This window comes from Microtus oregoni, unplaced genomic scaffold (genome assembly GCF_018167655.1).
Source record: "Microtus oregoni isolate MIOR12 unplaced genomic scaffold, Mior012 000014F_ref0000157, whole genome shotgun sequence".
NCBI lineage: Eukaryota > Metazoa > Chordata > Mammalia > Rodentia > Cricetidae > Microtus > Microtus oregoni.
Genome location: NW_024543073.1, coordinates 6036444 through 6055822, shown reverse-complemented (window position 1 = coordinate 6055822; position 19379 = coordinate 6036444). Strand labels below are relative to the sequence as shown.

General features: G+C 38.3%; 1 protein-coding gene across 2 annotated transcripts in view; it reads right to left on the bottom strand.

Moving 5' to 3' along the window:
- Nucleotides 1-17000, bottom strand: part of Rab3c (RAB3C, member RAS oncogene family) — a 189993-nt gene extending 172993 nt beyond the window's left edge. Inside the window, exons 1-2 of one of the 2 annotated variants that reach the window (XM_041663264.1) lie at nucleotides 16707-17000; nucleotides 4868-5098 (exon numbers count right to left, since the gene is read on the bottom strand). In XM_041663264.1, coding sequence (XP_041519198.1) covers nucleotides 4868-5098; nucleotides 16707-16724 — 249 coding nt within the window. In that variant the 5' untranslated portion in view covers nucleotides 16725-17000. Of the gene's footprint in view, nucleotides 1-4867; nucleotides 5099-15875; nucleotides 16134-16706 lie in introns of those variants that run through there. The other variant, XM_041663263.1, reaches the window with a different exon arrangement.
- Between the last annotated feature and the right edge of the window lie 2379 nt (nucleotides 17001-19379).

The window sequence follows — 19379 nt, the reverse complement described above, 5'->3', positions numbered from 1 at the left end:
CAAGCTTAAACTTAAGAGAGCACAGCAAGAGCATTTTCTCTAGCAAATTCCCACATTCCAAAAGTTTCGTCATCTCCCCAAATATCACCACCAACTTTGGTTCAAATATCCAGCAGCTACCTAGGAGAGACATTACTCATTCATAACACTACAAATATGGAAGGGCTCAAGAGATACAAAAAACAAAAACAAAGAGTGAGGGACACTGAGAATGACAAGAAGCGTGGAAATCCTGAATTCTTGTAGTTTGGAAGGAAATACTAACCTCTCTCCCAACATACCCCCTCAAATGTGAGAACCAAACTCTGAAGAGTTAGCCTTCCATTAGAGTCAGTTGTAAATTTTGGACTTGAGCAATTAGCTGGAATAAAGCAGAACTGGGGTTTGTCCACAAGACTCCATTCTGGTGTGAGGGCCCCTCGGCAGTCTAATTTTAATGCCTGCCAGAACTCTTCAGTTTACAAACCTTGTTCTAAAGTTTCTACCTTCTTATTTCTAGACCCTGAAAATAAACACAGGTTATGGTCTTCTAGGTTATGGGTACCACGCTATTTTTTCTCTTTCCCTTGGGAAAATGTTCACCCTAGGCAACCTTTTACAAACCTAAACCAAAATACCATAGATCTAGGCCTGGTTTATTCTCAGTAGCACTAAGTATATGTTAAAAAGAGAGAGCACCAACTCAAACATTTGTAAATCCTGAAATGTTGAATTATTTTTTACCTTGAAACTCAGAAAAAGAATAATGAAATAAACCTGCAATAAGAAAGGTTAATGTGATTAATAGTAAAGAAATTTATAAATGAGCTAATAGAATTAAAAATTTGTAGGTAAATACAACTGAAGAATGACATGTCTCTAAACAAGTATATTCAAAGTGATAAGGAAAGTTCTATAGAATAGAGACATATAATGCCCAGAAATGGTGGCCCATGTTTCTCTTAGCTGTTAAATGCTTTATTTAAATAGTCAGCTATTGAAAAATCCAACAGGTAGTCCATGAAGGGAGAAAACTCTACCAAAGTGAAAGAATAGGAGTCTTTCCTCCAGCTCCCCAGTGGAGGCCCTGCCCTCTTGAAGCAGCACAAATACTATCTGAAATCCAGCCTCATTTGGGATGCCTGTGTCTAGCCTATTTCACTGATAATCAGATGTGAAGTTGGTCGGTGTTGTCAGAGCTCAGCCCTTATCTTGAATGTGAATTCAGTACAGTAAAAATCAGGCTAGCCCAAGTCCCAAAAGAGTTAGACATAAGGTTCTGCTCTGGCATGAACTACAATTGCTCAATGTCTCTAGATCTTGTCTCCTAACTAGGTACCTTTACTGAAAATTAAATACTCAAAGGTTTGGCAGGAGAGAAGCCTCCATTGACCTTAATTTATGTCTTTGTCCAATGTGTACTGTCTGGAGCTCTGGGATGGGCACCCCAATAACTGAACACCCCAGGGTATTTTCCAGTACCCCACAGCATCACAGTGCCTTCAGCCCATCTTGGTAAAGGGTGTGGTGCAGTGGACTGATCGTCAGTGGCTTTCAGACTGTCAAAGTGATTCATTTCTTTTACTTGAAATATGTAAGATAGTGAGATGGTTTGGATTTTTTTGATGTCTTTGTAAATTAATTGCACATTAACGTAAGTACATAAAATAGACGGTGAAGAACAGCAGATTGGTTTTGAAACCACCAAGAATGTCAAACCCTTAGTGTTAAATATAGCCCTAAGTAAAGCGTCAGTGTTGTTAAACAGAAATAGCTACATATAATGAAAGATTTTCCATTGCACTTCGAGCATAAAACTGGAATCCCTGAAGTTATCACAGGAATACCTATACGTAAGTGTAGACCATGTTGTTCCTCATTCTACCTTCCTTCCCAAACTTCAATCCAACAGGATAATCAAACTCTTCCCAAAATATCTTCAGTATACCAGGACCATGGTCCAAGCTTATCACTGTCATCGTCACGAAAGTCAACCACAGCAGTGAGGGTCAACAGATGCAATAATAGAATCTGGAAGATCGTGTGCAACCTTGAGGTGGTTAAATGGCAGGGGTCATTTTCAGACTCCTCGGGGAAGATAACAAATACAAAGTAGGATCATCCGAAGAACAAAGAGACAAGACATGAGCAATACTTATCCAACAACTGCTAATCTTTTAGAATACTTATCCCATACAGTGTTTGCGTTACAGAAGTGTCTAATTTCTCCACAACTTCAGTTCTCTGACTGTAGTGCACATCAGCAAACACAAAATCTTTCTGTAGTATCCCTTCTGAGTGTTTCCTATGTAGAATGCCAGATGCTACACAGCCGTGTAAAACTAATTTTCACAAGCCTAAAAACACAAGTGCATGAAAAGCCCCCAGTAGGGCCATACAAAAAGAAAGGGGGTGTTGCTTTTGTTATTTGGTCGTTACAGTTTTTATGATTTTTTTTTTTAAAAAGGGACATATGGCATTACTTTATAGTTCAGGCTGGCTTCAAACTCACACTTTTACTGCCTCAGCCTCCCAAGGTGCTTGGATTACAGGCATATGCCCCATGCCCAACAAGATTATGTTTTAATTGTGAAAATATAAAAGATTAAACTAGTGTCGTGACTAAGGGGAAGAAATGGTTAAAAGCTCCCATGTGACTGTTTTTAGGTTTTTTTTTTTTTTGGGGGGGGGGGGTTGTCTCTAGAACCAGGCAATGGAGTTAATGGACTTTTGAAAGGAGACACGAGATTGGACTGCTCGTGAAAACTCATGGCAGCTTCACAGAAAGCGATGTATTTTGCCAAATCAGTAATGGGTCTGAGAAAAATACTGTCAGAAGCTACACAGAGGTCACAGAAATCGGGACTCATGACGAGGCCAGAGAGCAGGAGAAGCTGCAGAATCTGAGCTGGGCTCTGTCCGTCTCCATGTGGTGTAGTATCGCCCGGAAGTGAGAGAAAACAGAAGGAGCCAAGCCTCAGTGCCTAAGAACAGAGAACAAGTTTTCTCTGGCCTGAAAGCAGCACCGTTTTAAGAAAAATATCTTAATAAGTGTAAGAATAATATTTTTTTTACTTTCTGAAATATATCAGGTTGTATTAAGGATAATGTTATACTTCAGAGTAATTATGTCAGCAGCCTAGCTTTAGGAAACCACCAATGACCACAAAGAAAATTTAATACACCTGTTAGTGTGTTTTCTAAATGGTCACAAGGATTACTTTTTAAATATTTCTAAAAGACAAAGAAGGAAAAGAGAGTTGGAGTTGTCTGCTTGATGAGCAGGAAATTTAAGGTGATGAAGTTAAGAAATATGTGGCTACCAGATTAATTTACTTCTCAACCGGAAAATCCCCTGAAAGTTTAGGGAGCATTCTTAAACCTGAATATGAAATTTATCCTGCAGCTGTGATGGCCAGAAGCTAAAAAGGAAGACAATGAGACAGGCCCTGAATGCGAAGCACAATGAACCCCGTCTTTCTGTCTGCATGCACTGAGGGGGTGTGACCAGTGACACTCTGACAGTGCCGAGTTCCCAAGCATGTATGCACCCTGTCCCCCACCCCTTCCAAACACACACATTGTACCAGAAAGGGACTTTAGGAAACGGTAGAGTATTGGAGATCCTAAGTCTGGAGCTGAGATATTTAGGTGTTACGTGAGTTCTAGTCAGACCTAGAAGATTCCAGAGTTAGCATAAATGAAAGTCACAATCTGTTGTTAGATGACTGCCCATGTATATGCTCACATCTTTAAATTTCATCCTTAAGACCTTTAAGATGGTTAAAGGTCATGCCGCTTACACCAACAATTTAATATGGGTTGTTCTATTTTTAAAATCAGTCTAAATGCCACAGTCTGGGATTTGTCTCTCTTTGGCTTTCCATATTTAACCGAAGAGGCATCAGCCCTGCAGATGAGCCTAGTAACCGCACCAAATGGTACTGTATCCACAGGAGGTAGGAAACACCCCCTGGGAAATACTTGTCTACTGCTTCAATCAATCTGAGTGACAGAAGGGGGTCCAAATTGACTAGTAAGCCATCCCATCTGTGAATATACTGTGATGTTTGTAAGACATTTACTACATAAATCTCACTGACATAACCTGGTGTTTTAGATGCTTTACCACTTACATCCCTTGGGTCTGCTATTCACATAGATATTTTCTTGCTTCTTACTCTCTAGTTTTCTGAATCTATGCCAACAATGTGGCTAAGAAACTTCTGATCTTCATGCACTGAGAGAGCAGCAAGTTAGTAAACTGATTTCAGAATTTTGTGGGGGGGGGGCGCTTCTACGAAGCATCTTGTTTCTTGTGCTTTCTCTTATTTGGGTATACAAACATGGTATTTAGAGTTGAAACACCAAGGTTGTAAAGTATAAAAAGACTGTACTCAAAGTGAAGCCCTGGCCTTCATGAAGGGAATAGCTCTACTTGTTCCTCGTTCTATCATCATCTCTTGTATAGTGCACAAGGCGGGCTGAACCCTGTGCGCTGAAAAGTCAGATATATATGCATTGCCTGTTTAAGTACATATTACAAAAATGACCACAGGAGTTACAGCCTTGTTCAAGGTCAAGCAGATCAAGGCAGAACCAAACTCCCATTGAGTGTTCCCACCACCAACATCAAGAGCTTTGATTTTTTTTTTTCTCTTCTTAAAGGGCTGCTGAACAGCATCACATGACAGCCAGGTAGAAGTCATTCTCCATATCTTCAAAGGCATTCCTGCACTCTCTGAAACACAGTGTTCTACAGAAAGAAGGCTAGAAATCAGCTTGAAGACCCCCATGGGGAAGGAACAGAGCACAATGGTTTTCATTTGCATCCCTGAATCTCCAACACCCCCAGAATGAAGGACAGTGTCGGTTCAAAGTCACTTACCCAAATCTGAAGCTTGATTCTCTTTTCATTTTTGAAAACAGTTTTGACTTTGAAATCAATGCCAACCGTGCTGACAAACGCAGAGGTAAAGGAGTCGTCCGCATAGCGGAACAGAAAAGATGTTTTTCCCACGCTGCTATTGCCAATGATCAGCAACTTGAACATGTAGTCGAAGTTCTGGTCAGAAGAGGAGTCCTTCTGGCCAAACCTGGCATCTTGTGCAGAGGCCATCTGTGGGGAATCAGGCATGGATCAGTGTCCCATTTGATACGAAGCTAGCAGCACACTCAGTATTGTCCTTGCCAGAAACAGATGTCAGAGACTCAGGAGGCAAATAGAGTACGCTCCCCAATCCCCCTCTGATACTGGTATCCATGGCAATAATTCCCAGCTGGAAAACAGAGCAGCAAATCTTACAGCTCTTTCCAGCTGTGCTGGTGCTTGTCACTGCTCAGCATTCACAAGCAATCAAAGACACCAAAGGAAACATCTCACAAAGTAACATGAAAAAGCCAAGACAGGGGGAACTGGCAGGGCATGCGAGCTCTGAAGCTTTGTACTCTCAGTTAGGAGGGCTCCAACCTGGCCGAGCAGGGCTTATTCCTGAACATGTGAATTATTAGTCTAGAAAAAATTCCAAGCACATCTCTATTTTATCTAATAACATCATGTCTTCATCCCCACATAAATGTCAGCCTCCTTAAAATGAATAATACTGATCAATTCATATGGCTCAAAATGTAGCAGGCATTGTTCACTTATTTAATCCTCATAACAACATGAGGTGGGTACTTTATTCCTACTAAAATGAGAAAATTGAGCTTCAGAAATATGAGACAGTGTACTCAAGTTTATACAGATGGTAAGTCATAGAAGCAGGGTTCAAACCAGGCAATTGGTGCCATGGAACACATTCCTGACCTCTGACCATTTTCTGGGACAGGGATAAGCACAGTAATCCAGAAGGGCATGTGGAAGGCATTTCTGGACAGACACATGGGCTATCCTACCTAGGTTGAGGCGTTGATTCTGTTAATTACCAACTGTGTGAAGTTGATTTTATTTTTAGTTTTCTTCATTATATACTTGTTTTACTGTCTGAGAAATATGTTCATGCATACAATGTGCTTTGTGGGTTTACCTAATTGATATGCTATAATTTTCCTTTTCACATAAAGAGAAAATGACACAATACCTACCCCAGGATGCTCGTGGAAGGAATGGATAATATACCTATAAATCATATCTGTAACTCAGTATAGAATAGAGATTGGTTTCTTGTTGTTTTTAAGTGTCTTAGGGTAGATGATTATAATTCCTCATCTTTGTGATAATTTTAATATCTACCAAAGCATCATTGTTTCACTTCAAAGTACCATTGACTCAGGAGAGGGAAAAAAAGGCATTTTTGAGTCATGAGTCCATTTGCTTCAGCACCTTTCTGATGCTATGAATTATTTGGCAATTGCTCTCCCAGTCAACGTGCTAGCCACTAAGCACATATGGCAGTTGAAACTATACTAAAATTAAACAGAATTTAAAATGTAGTTTCTTAATTACACTAGCCACATTTCAAGCGTATAAACCCATGCACACACACCCAGCCGCTAAATTACTGGATAGGTATATACAAAATATTGGCATCACTGCCGCACGTTTTCCTGAAAATGCTAGGCTAGACAGTTTGTTTCCCATCAAAGCTGGTTAATATTTATTACATCTTCTCTTATGAAACCCAATGAATTCAGTGATGGTGTTTCTGTGACGGAAGCTTGGTTCTCCATCTGAGGTAGTAGAAACTTTAGCGGTGGGACCTCGTTAGTACAAGACAGATCACTGGGAACACTATTCTCAGATGAGAGCAACGTGAATCATCAAGGGACCTGGGTGAATTTCCACAACAGCGTGTTGTTGGAGCCAAAGCAAACCTGGCCCCTGAATCGCTCTGGTTTCCTATCTCACCCAGTGACCTCTGACTCTTACATGTACTCACATCGCGATGTCATCCCGCATTTCATGATGCAGCCAGAAGACCCTCCCTAGAGGGCTTACAAAGGCCGACACCATGCATTTGGACCTCTAAAATGTGAGCTCAATACACCATGTTTTCATCAAGTTTCTAGCACCAGGTCTTTTGCTGCAGCAACAGAAAATATAACAATTCTAGAAGGAGGAGGACAGAAGCAGCTCCAGCGAGGAGTGGACTGCCAAAACCAAAACACAGCACTTGAGCTCATCTAAGACACCTAAGATGATGGTGATGGTCTGAAGCCAGGGGAAACAGCATGGAGGAGGGATGCCCAGCTGAGCCACAGTGGGGAAATGGGATGCGAGAACAGACTACCCTTCTACACAGCAGGAGAGTGCACTTACTGAACTTCATATTCTCTAAACCAACGCAGACTTAGGTGTTTCTGATCACAATGACACATCCAGGGAACAGTGATGACTTGTAGGGAGAGTTTGCAGACAGGCAACACCACTTCCCCCCTGGGAGCTGTGCAACACTCTTCATGTTCTGGCAAACCTTGCCTAGCATCGGCCGTCAAAGGCAAAGTTGGCTCAAAGTCTCAGTGTAACAAGAAGTTTCTTTAACAATGAGTGGCATCCAACACCCTAATAGGATGGTAATTAGGTTGTGGATGTTGTTTAATTTTTAATGTTGGCACTGACATCCCTACAAATAAAGTCCTTGCACCAATTCCTAGTTTTCTATGAGATGCCGCTCTAGCATGTCTGCAGGTGCCCTTCATTAACAAGGTCCTTTGATATTTTGTCATGAGCCAGCTTAAGTTCTGGATCAGGATTTAGGATATTCAACTAAGTCGCAGTCAGAAAGAGTTTAAACTTCACAGGACTGCTCTGCCTATTAGCCTACCAAACACTCTGCAGCCCAGAGCTGTAAGGAGCCATGACAACAGGATTGTGTGATCTACAGGCTGCCTTAAAAGAAAGCATGGTACGGGTGACTGCTACAAATAAAGTTATATGATTCTAAAACTGAAGCAATAAAGGCATCGTGAATATAGAGAGCCTTTAATGTAATTGTGAATATTTAGTTGGAGACATAAGATTTACCTATGAAGTGCCAGCTCTAAGTTTAAAGGCTAATCTATCTTGTGTGTTGGAAGTAAACCACAGGATGGGAGGGTATTTAGGATGAGGGCAGTGGCACTGGGGGACTATGTATATGCAGAAGAATTCTCCTGATGACAGTAATTCGGGAATTTTTCTTTTCTCTTTTATTTTCTCACTCCTTCCTTCTTTTCTTTCTTCTTCCTTTGCTTCTTTAGTTTTCCTTTTATTTTTTGAGAGAGTCTGATATGTTGCCCAGACTGGCTTTAAAGCCCTGGCTTCAAGGAGAGGAGTGGTGTGGGATTCCCCTCTGTATACTATGAATACCATTGGTTAATAAAGAAGCTGCTTTGGGCCTATTGCAGTGCAGAATAGGGCTGGCAGGAATTCCAAGCAGATAGAGGAGGAAAGAGTAGGCAGTGTCAAGGAGAAGCCATGTAGCCGCTACAGGATGCTAGATGCCAGTCAGAACCTTACCGGTAGGCAACAACCACATAGCGATACACAGATTGATAAAAATGGGTTAATTTAAGATATAAGAGTTAGCCAATAAGAAGCTTGAGCTAATAGGTCAAGCAATGTTGTAATAATACAGTTTCTGTGTGATTATTTTTTATCTGGGCAGCTGGGAAACAAATGAGCAGCACCCTCTGCCTACAGAGGTGGGGTCAGGGGAGGTGGACTTTCTGCCTCAACTTCTGAAGTGAGGAATTAATTAGGAAGAATTTCTAAGACCATTTAGTTTAAAATTTTACTTTCTCTTTTACTTTTACTTTCTCTACTGCTTTCTGATTTATATCATCAATAAAATCCGGAAGGTCACAAGTGCTCATCACAAATGTATGTGTATTTTGTAAAACTTCAGAACAATGAAATAAATTCTGGTTCTGAAGATGGGAGACAGCTTTAATCTCATTAAGAACCAAAATTGGTGTGTTCACTCTACAGAAGCATTTGAATGTCATTGGGGCTTATACACAGTAACTATGCAAATTTACTGGCATTTCGAAATACTAAGTTGTTTGAATTTCCCCTAGAAATTTTATGGGGAGATAGAATTGAAACTTGAAAACATGGGTAAAAAGGCCGTTACCTATTAGACAGTGAGTCAGATTTAATAAAACATCAATATTCACACTCAAAATTTATTAAGTATAATCAAAGTGGTAAGGTTATTGTTTACATGTCTATAAAAGATTTTCTATAAGAAACTCAAACAATCACAATTCTTCTTGTTTTTTTCTGAATACTACAAATGAGTCCTATTAAACTCTTCTAATACTCTAATCTCTCAACCCAAGAATGTTCATTTATCTTTAGTTCGTAACATAACATGTTTCTAGTTTAAATGGAGCCAATTGTGAGCCTAGGTCGAACAATCCAATGACTGAAATGAATGACTCTTGTATTGGAATTAACAAACACTATAGATCACAGAGGAGTCACTAAATTTGAAGATGAATCCGTAGAAATCATACAATGCAACAAAGAAAAAAAATGAAAATGAAAATAAGGAGAACCTCTGCAGCTGCTGGGTCAGTATCAAAAGTCTAACATGTAACTGAAGGCTTAGAAGAACAAGGAGTAGAATGATGCTATAAATATATATATAAAGATACAATGACTAAATATTCTCTAACTTGTTGTAATGCATAAATCTCCATTTCTGATGAGGTCACTTCAATCCTCTAAGTTGACAAATTACAATGGAAAAATATATGCATATCAAAGCTAAATAGAAATATATTCAATTCAAACCAAAGGAAACATGGCTATATATAAATATATATATATATATCAACAATAAAAGAGCAGATGGTTTCACAACATAATGGAGTCAGTAGACAATGAAATAATGCACTGAAATTCAGCACTGGAAGGGAGAAAAAATAAACACAAAATTTGATAGGAATTAAAAACTCCTATTCAAAAATTCAGGAAAAAAATACCAAAAAAAACCCCACCCCACATCACATAAAAAAAAAAAGCTTGATCAAATGTGCTGACAGAGTCCATACTATACGTAAAACTAAAGAAAGTTGAAAGGAAATAATACAACATAGACACTCAGATCAATAGGAGGAATACTAGACATGGTGAATAGGTGACAAGGAAGTGTGTGTGTGTATGTGTGTTTAATGAAAAAACTACATGTTTAAAGCTAAAATTATAATAAGTGCAAGTGTAATATATATGAAACCGTATCATGCAAATTCACTATACAGTATTTGGGGATATTATACAAAGTCAAAGCTGATTGTTTAGCTTTGTATTGTGTAGTCTTTTGAATAAAGACTAAAAAAGTAAAAAGGACCACATTAAAAAAAACATATACAAAGGAATAGAAATACATAAGAAATTTAAGTAAAATGATGGTAAAAAAAGGAATATCAGAGGAACAGAAAAACAAAGTATAAGACAAATAGCAAAATATTGCTTTAAATCCAACAACATAAATCATCACAATATATGAAATGATTCAAAGTTATAAATAAGAGGCAGAGATTTTTCAAACTAGATACAAATGTGAGGCCCAACAGATACCAATCATATGACATGTAAGCATAAAAGCATAAAAGTTGAAAGCAACAGTATGAAAATACATGCATAGCATATAAGTACCAGAAAAGCAACAGCATCTACATTAACGATAAATAGTAAGATAAGATATATTACCATAAATAAAGAAGGATATTGGACAGAAACAAATCAAGACATTCTTCAGGAGGACACAACAACAAGAAATGTGTGTCTATTTAGTAATTTAGATTTAGAATATATGAACACTAAAACCAAAATCAAAAAGGGCAAATCATTAATAACAGTATTTCAAGTTTAGAAAATCTATATATCAACAACTGCTATAATAAGTATATTTAAACTCAGTGAAGATGTAGAAAATCTTCATAACACTACAGATGACCACACTAACATTTAGATACTACATTTTACAACTGTAGCCCACATAAAGACAAAATGGTCAATATTAGATTTCATATTGATCTAAAAATAGGCTTATGTTTCTCAAAAGATTGAAATCTTAAAGAATATATTCTCTAAATGTGATATAAGTAAAATTTAATGAATCGTCAATACCAATGCAAGATCCAGAAAATTTATAAACCTATGGAAATTAAAGAAATTTGTAAATCCAAGTATTAGGACACTCTAAAAAATGAACAAAGAATTTGAAATAATATACAATCAAATAATGCATTCAGAAACTTGTGAGTCAGCTCAGAGTAAATCCTTAGAGGAAGTTTTATCATTTTAAATGCTTATATTTACCAGCAGAAGAGAAATAATCGAAATCAGTGATGTAAGTTCTACCCTAAAAAGCTAAATTTCTACTAAAGTAAGTATAAGAAACATGAGTTTTTTTAAAAGCCCAAATCAATAAAACACAAAACAAGAGAAAAAAAAAACTGAAGGCAGTGGGCTGTTCTAAGCTAACATCAATAATTCTGAGAACTATTCAGTAAGAATAACAAGCAAAGCCAAAACCATGATCTGTAATGCCAGCATTGGAAGGCTGATAAAGAACTGTTACAAACTCAAGGCTTATCTGGGTTACAAAGTGAGATCTGGGTCATTCCTGAGGTTCACAGTGATAATATATGGGTGGTCTCAGGAAGCCTTGGAACAATGCAGGTGATAGGCATTGTTCTTCCCTGTCTACAAGAACTTGGTGACAAGACCACTCACTGTTGCTGGGGACACCAAACTTAAGTCATAGGACTTAGAGGAATCAAGCTAGTACTGACTGGAAAGTTCCCCTGCTTGTTAGCTTTGATTATACTTGAAGACGCTTTTCAGGCTACTGGAGGAGAAAAGTCATTACCAATTTTATAAAACTTCAAGTCTTACAAGCCACAAAACTGGTTGGGCAAGATAAGCCTATGGGTGTAAAAATGGCATAAATGTTACAGAGGTAACCATTTCTTTCTTTTTTTTCTTCCTTCCTTCCTTCTTTCCTTCCTTCCTTCCTTCCATCCTTCCTTCTTTCCTTCCTTCCTTCCTTCCTTTCTTCCTTCCTTCCTTTTTTGACTTTCAGGCTTATTCCACTGAAGGTAACTTATGACTAGTACTGTACATCAGGCCATGAACCTGCATTTAGGGAGCTCAGAGGCCCTACAAGGGAGTCTAGTACTATTTTTCTAAATAGACATACTATCAAACTCCCCTCTAAATACTTATTTCTATACTCATAAATTAGTGCAACTCTCAGTTCTCATCTGAGAAATGACTAATAATAATAACTAAATAATAAATCTAAGTTCTTTAACTTAGCAATGGGAACCCATCCTTGTAGTACCAAAGTTTATTATCACTTTATGATAATTCTCTTTGCTCCCTTTATTTGAACAGATGATACTCAAGGAATGAGTAAAAAAAGAAATAGGGAAGACTATCTCACCAGCATCAGCAAAAAATCTGTGAAGGATAGGAACTAACTGTCCATTGCAAGGATGAAAAGAGTCAGGCGTCCACACATAATAAAATGCAGGAATGTCACAACCTTTCCATTCCCAATACAACAGCAATATCTGGACAATAACTATCACTTGGCTTATGTATAACAGGCTTGTATTGAATACTGTCTTGTTATGATCACCTTGGAATCATCTCTGGCCTATGTCTACATTGTTTTCTTACTGTGGTTTATCTTTAGCCAGTTTTTTCCAGTCTGTTCCAGTCCTTCGGCATGCATTTTTGTTTGAAGTTCCCTTATTTATAAGAAAGTTCTGCTTTTATCAGATAAAACTGAGAACCAAGATAAATTCTAAAAGCGAGAGACAATGGATCTCACTTTAGTCCTATAAGAAAGAAAATGAAACTACAAGAAATTACAAGAAAGATAGATAGGACACTTTTAACACAATGGCCTTTCACAAATATTTAGTTTATGTAAACTTATTTTATAAACATAAAATAGAACGAATATATTTTTCGTTCTTCTCAACCAAATGAATGAGCAATGTTTTTCTCAACAGAATTCTTATCCTTCACATCATATATTTATATCTTCTGGAGAAACCAGAATAATAGAAGAGAGGATATGAGCTTTCTAGATAGAATCAATCTGGCAGAATTTTAACACTTTCATATTAGATAAGTTATCTAATATTAATAAAGTCCAGTTGCCTTGCTTTTAAATAGGTAATGGTGACTTGTACAATTTTAAAACTTATTTGTAAATATTTGGCTCAAATATAGCCATGCATATGAGGGTTTATACATATATACAGGGATGGTGACATCTGAATGCAAAGCTCTGTGGTTGACGCAGGCAAGCACTGAGTGGACTGGAGTTATTTTTTAGTCAGCTCCTGTATTAATTTTTTTCTCAAAGTCTTGCCCTCAATCGTGAGCATTACTGTTCCCCATGTCATTCGACCTCCAGGATTTATCGATATGTTGAATAAAAAGACTAAATGACTACCATCCACATTAATGCTCTCGACTGGCCATGCTTACCAAATGCTATCCTTAATTAACTAATTAAGTAAGGTAGTCATTACTTATTATTGTGATAGTAGTCACTCCAAGAAACAAGAAATTTCTTATTTTCTCTGTGGAGAAAAATGCTGTGGAAAATATTCTAGGATCAAAGACAATTCCAAATGAACTCAACACAAAGCCATCTATATAAGAACATCAAATGCTTTGTGATAGATATTGTGTATTTTTTCCAAAGAATTTTATTTCAGGAAAAAAATCATAGTATTTAGGAAGCTAGCCAATAAAACAAAAGCTCATTTTGTTTCAAATCAGCAACGGAACTAAATGCCCCCAAAAAGGCAAATATATATATATATATATATATATATATATATATATATATATGAGATTAGGAAAATATAAAGTGAGCCTTCCCTTGTGTCTCATCCTTCGTAAGTGTAAGTAAAGAAATATTTCAGACATTTGTTTCAAGTGATTGCACAGCTTAATCTTTGAAATGAAAAAAAAGGAATATCCACTATTTCTAATGTTGCATCTTTGTGTTTCAAAGTCACATGGAATTTGATTCTAGTTTAGAAAAAGGGATCCTGAAAGAATAGTTGCTGCTTTAAAACAATCTAAATTATGTTTATACTATTAATTACTATACAATTTTAAAAATCTGAAAATGATAGAAATCACTTTAGCAACAATCTATTAAAATGAATCAAGGTGTGTGCTTGAATTAAATATACTTTTAACAAATCTGAATTTTTAAAATGGATAAATTCACACTGGCTTTGGGAACGTTATGTTTTAAATTCCAAAAATATAACTCAGTGAATTGAAAAACATCACAAATAGGAAAGCATCTGTATCTCTCAGAAAATTGATTTCATAATACCTAATTTTTACAATAATTCGCCATTACCATTAGAGTTTTCATTGAAGTTCAGCTTTACAAGACCTAGCACATATCTGATGGATATATACACAATAATTTAAAATATGTTCTAAAGCATTAATTTAATAGAATCTGCAACAATTAATTACCTTTTTGGATAGTCTAAGCAATACAGAATAATAAAATCAATATACAATGACTATTTTATTTGTCATTCGACAGAAATCAGTGGAGTCAACTTTAAATTCTAATTTACATGATTATTTTTTATTTTTCAATTTTGGAAAACTATAAGTTTAGGGGTCAGCACATAATATTTTGATATAAATGTATACAAAGCAAAGAGTGATAACCCAGTTTTAAAGACACCTGCCAATATTTACCTATCATCAAATATGATTAAATCAGTTAGTTGGCTCTTAGCAACATCTCCAGTGAGGGAAATTATCATAAGCTATTATATCTTGATTGCAACAGTCTTTATTGTCTGTCCACACTCATTTTGCATCGGGTCTATAATAAAAAGCTAAGTCACAAACAGAAACATCAGATGCCACACAAAGGTTCTACTTACTATTCCTGGGCACGAATTAAGTTTTTCAATAACTCTTAAGGTAATTTGAGGTCTTCCATTATATAATACTCCAGCAAATAATTAAATTCTATAATGCCTTCATCTAAATTTCCAGATAGGATTCCTTAGTATACGTAACAAAATAAACAAAAAGTAAATCAAAGCAGATGTATAAAGCCCTTGATTCGTGAAGAAAGCATGGGAAATGTTTGAGACTGGGTTGTCAAATATTTATGCCACTGAGTTTGCCAACAGTATGCAACTGAGTTTGGGTTCGGAAGGGAGGCAACACTTTCCAAATGGAGTGATCTCTTCTCCTCTCAACCCATTCATAAAAACGCCTTTCTGTTATGCAAGGAGCTCACTCTGCATAGTTAATGAACATAGACTTAAGTCTAGCTTTAACCAGCTGTGCACAGAAAGAAGAAACAACATTGGTCTTTACTTAAAGGCATAACTTGTGAGTAGCTCCAACAGGGATACTTTTCCTTTCTGAGAAGAGTAAACCCAAGGATGTGATTAAAATGGGGAATCTGAGAGTACAGGGAATGGCTACCTTACACTGGAATGCTGGCGGAAAGAGGGTCCTTGACAGGAAGCTACTCAGTTAAGTAGACATATGTCAAGGATAGTAGGGCTTTGAGATAAAAGAGTAAATGTGTTTTCTCTTTTCCTTTGATACTGGGACTCTGATTTTAAAATATATATATATAGAATAAAAGAGGACTTGGGAGACACACTGCTTCTCTGAACGAATCTCACTTAATTCATGTGACTGAAAAATCTCCAGTTTACACCACTATCACGAACCTAGGAAGCGAAGGACATCAAATCCAACAAGAGATGGTCTGTCCTGACTTTGTTAGCTCGGGTTTTCATTTTCCACACTCAGTCTCCTTAAACCCGAAAAGATACTGAACAATCCTACGTATCATTCATGAAGACATCCCCTGAGCGACTGGAGAAACCCTCTCTCTATTTCTCCCGAGACCACTCTTTCTTTGAAGACCCACCTGCATGGGCGCCTCGTGTCTCATTGTAGGCAAATGTCCTTTCTCCCTTGCTAGGACAGCGCTGCTCCGGGCTTCTGGTCAAGCGTGCACAGCCCGCGCGCTCCCGGCAACACTCCAAACGCGTGGGGCTCTGAAGCCCGCTCCAACATCAGCACCGGAGCTGTCCGCTCCTGACTCGGCACAGGCGTACTGGCCAGAACCCTTTGCGCTTCTGGGAGTTGTAGTCTAATCTTTAGAGGCATCTGTACAAACGGGAAAACTGTGAACTACAACTCCCAGATATCCTGCACGCTTCCCTTTGGCTAGTCTATACAGCGGCTCTAGGCAGCGGAGCCTCCCTTCTCCTTTCCAATTTTACACCGGTTATTACCGCTCTCAGCCTGCCAGACCATTTCCTCAGAGCACCGGCAAAAGAGACACCAGGTCATCCCAAACCAGAACCTCCTCTTCTCAGTATCGCATTTGGAAGCCAGACTGTATCTTTCTGGCTAGGAAACGCTGCACTTTGTTCTAATTTCCAATGCGAACCGGCATTTACCTTACCTCTATCCTAAACCCAAAAAGTTTATGCATATCCTGAGTGGACTAGTTTTACAGTTTTATTCAACAATCACGCGGGAAAACGACGATGGATGTCACGCATATAAGAAAAGCGGTTCATCGGCACAACCGCATTGAATAGATCTTCAATCAAGCAACCGCAAACGAACACACGCGCGCGCACACACGCGCGCACACACACACACACACACACACACACACACACACACCTCAAAGTACACAAAACCCGTATTTCTGGCTGAGCACTCAAAGGCACCCCTTTCTATTTACCTTTCCATACAGCTCCATTGCAACCGAAGGTTCGGAGAGCCTCAAGTAAATCTTCCCACTCACTACAAAGAAGGCGAAGGTCTTGTGCAGGCGAGAGAGCACAATGGAAAGAGTAGGAAGGAGGAGCGGTTTGCGGAGAGCGAATAAGGAATGGAAGGGACAGCGGGCTCGGATGGGTGGCTTTCTTCTTTCAGAAAGGGGCCCAGTAGTCTTCTAATGACAGCTGCAGAGAAAGGGCTGTGAGTCTCCTAGGAAGTGCCAGGGGCGCCCGCGTCGGGCAGCCACTCCCGGAGCCCTCCTGGCATACACACCACCTGAGGGCTACAGAGCTGATAGGGTTATTTACACAAAGCAAATCATACAAAATGAACACATTCATCACCAGAGCCCAGGAGCGCCTTCACGGAATGAGATGGGAGAGCTCAATTAAGTTACCCGATCTTTTTCTCTAACGTGCAGTTCTCTTCCTTTATATCGCAATCGCTCTCTTCCTGGGCCGGTTCATAACATGGCTTTCAAGTCTCTGAACTCACACTAGAGGCAGAGCAAAAGAAGAAACCCTCATGATATTCTCAAGCAGTCAGGGAAAGGTTAATTTGAATCAGCTTTGGAGTTCATCTCATTAGATAGATCAGCAGAAAGGACGTTCTAGAGCTTAAATGTGCTGGAAACATTTTTTTTTTTTTTTGAGGGCTAAAAATTAGCCTTCGTATTCTCAGGCCCCATGCCAGAAATTCTATGGGGGACCCACATTTCCAGCACCATTGGCAGAAGGTCTTATACAAGTAGTAAGTAATTTCTTTTCTGTAATTAGAACAACACTGCTTTAAAAGGATTTACATGAAAGATTTTTTTTCAAATGCACAAACCTCAGAATTTCCTTCTAAACTCCCAGTGTCGCAATAATGATGCAGTGTATACCTGATATAGTAAAACCGCTAGTGTCCTTAACTTTTTACCTTTGAAATCTGTCTTCTGATCCCTGATACGTGAGAATACAATGTGGTATCACCTAAATAAATATTTTCATAACAACTCAAAAGAACATTTAAAAAGAATTACCTCTTAGATGAGTTATGTGATAACTAGAGTTATCACTTAAAATGATAACTTAACTAACTTTAACTAACTTAATTATCACTTAAAATGATAATTTTAACTAACTTAAAAATGAAAATAGGGCCAGTGTGTAAAGATATCTCCTTCAATGCCTGATGGTTTGAGTTAAATCTTTGTGATACACACAATGGATGGAGAGAACATGCTCCAGCAAGTTATCAAGTTATCCTAGGACTTTCAAATGCAGTTTGGGGGGGGCTTGAAACCCCCCCTCTCAAACACACACACACTAAACAAAAATAAAAATGTATAATGAAAAATTTTCAGTTTAGTCACTGCTTCATTGCTATGAAGAGACACCATGACCAATGCAATTCTTATATCTATAAAAAAGTATTTAACTGGTGACTTGTTTACAATTTCATAGGGTTAGTCCATGATTGTCAGGGCAGAAAGAAGACAGACATTGTGTTGGAACAGTGGCTGAAAGCTTTACATTTTGATCTGCTGTGGGATAACCCTTCTGTATGATGTATGAATATATTCTCTATAAATATATGTTGCTCTCATTGGTTGATAATAATGTCACTCTGGTTGAATATAGCTTTGTGGGAAAGCCAAACTGAAGACAGGGAGAAAGAAGGGTGGAGGTAGGGGAGATGCCAGTCAGCCACAGGAGCAGAAAGATGTAGTCCACAGGTGAAATCATGGCCATGTGGCATTGCTTAGATGAATAGAAATGGGTTCATTCAAAAGGAAGAACTAGTTAGCCTCTGAGTGATTACTTAAAAGTGGCTGCATGATGGGGTGGGACAGAGAAATCACTGTTTATATATGGTACCTGTTATGAGGCATGAACCCACATAAGACTTAAAAAAGCTTTAAAAAGGTTCTAGACACATTGTTATTTATAATAACCAATATCTTTTTGAAGAGGAAAGGGGGACATGTTACATAAATAATGGGAAAAATGGTAGATTATGGAATCTACTTTAATCCAAAAAAACAAGTGTCAATCTCAAAATATTTTACATTGGTATGGATTTTAGTTTATTAACATAAATTTAAGGTTAATTTTGTTATACTATGTGGATATTTCTTGTGTAAGATACACATGCTTATAAATCTGAATTTAAAATGTAATGACTAATTAAGAAATACATGGGAGCACCGGACAGAAATCTCAAGGTCCAAATCAGGAGCAGAAGGAGACGGAGCACGAGCAAGGAACTCAGGACCACGAGGGGTGCACCCACACACTAAGACAATGGGGATGTTCTATTGGGAACTCACCAAGGCCAGCTGGCCTAGGTCTGAAAAAGCATGGGATAAATCCGGAGTAGCTGAACATAGCGGACAATGAGGAATACTGAGAATTCAAGAACAATCGCAGTGGGTTTTTGATTCTACTGCACGTACTGGCTTTGTGGGAGCCTAGGCAGTTTGGATGCTCACCTTATGAGACCTGGATAGAGGTGGGCAGTCCTTGGGCTTCCCACAGGTCAGGGAACCCTGATTGCTCTTCGAGCAGATGAGGGAGGGGGACTTGATTGGGGGAGGGGAAGGGAAATGGGAAGCAGTTGCGGGGACGAGGCAGAAATCCTTAATAAATAA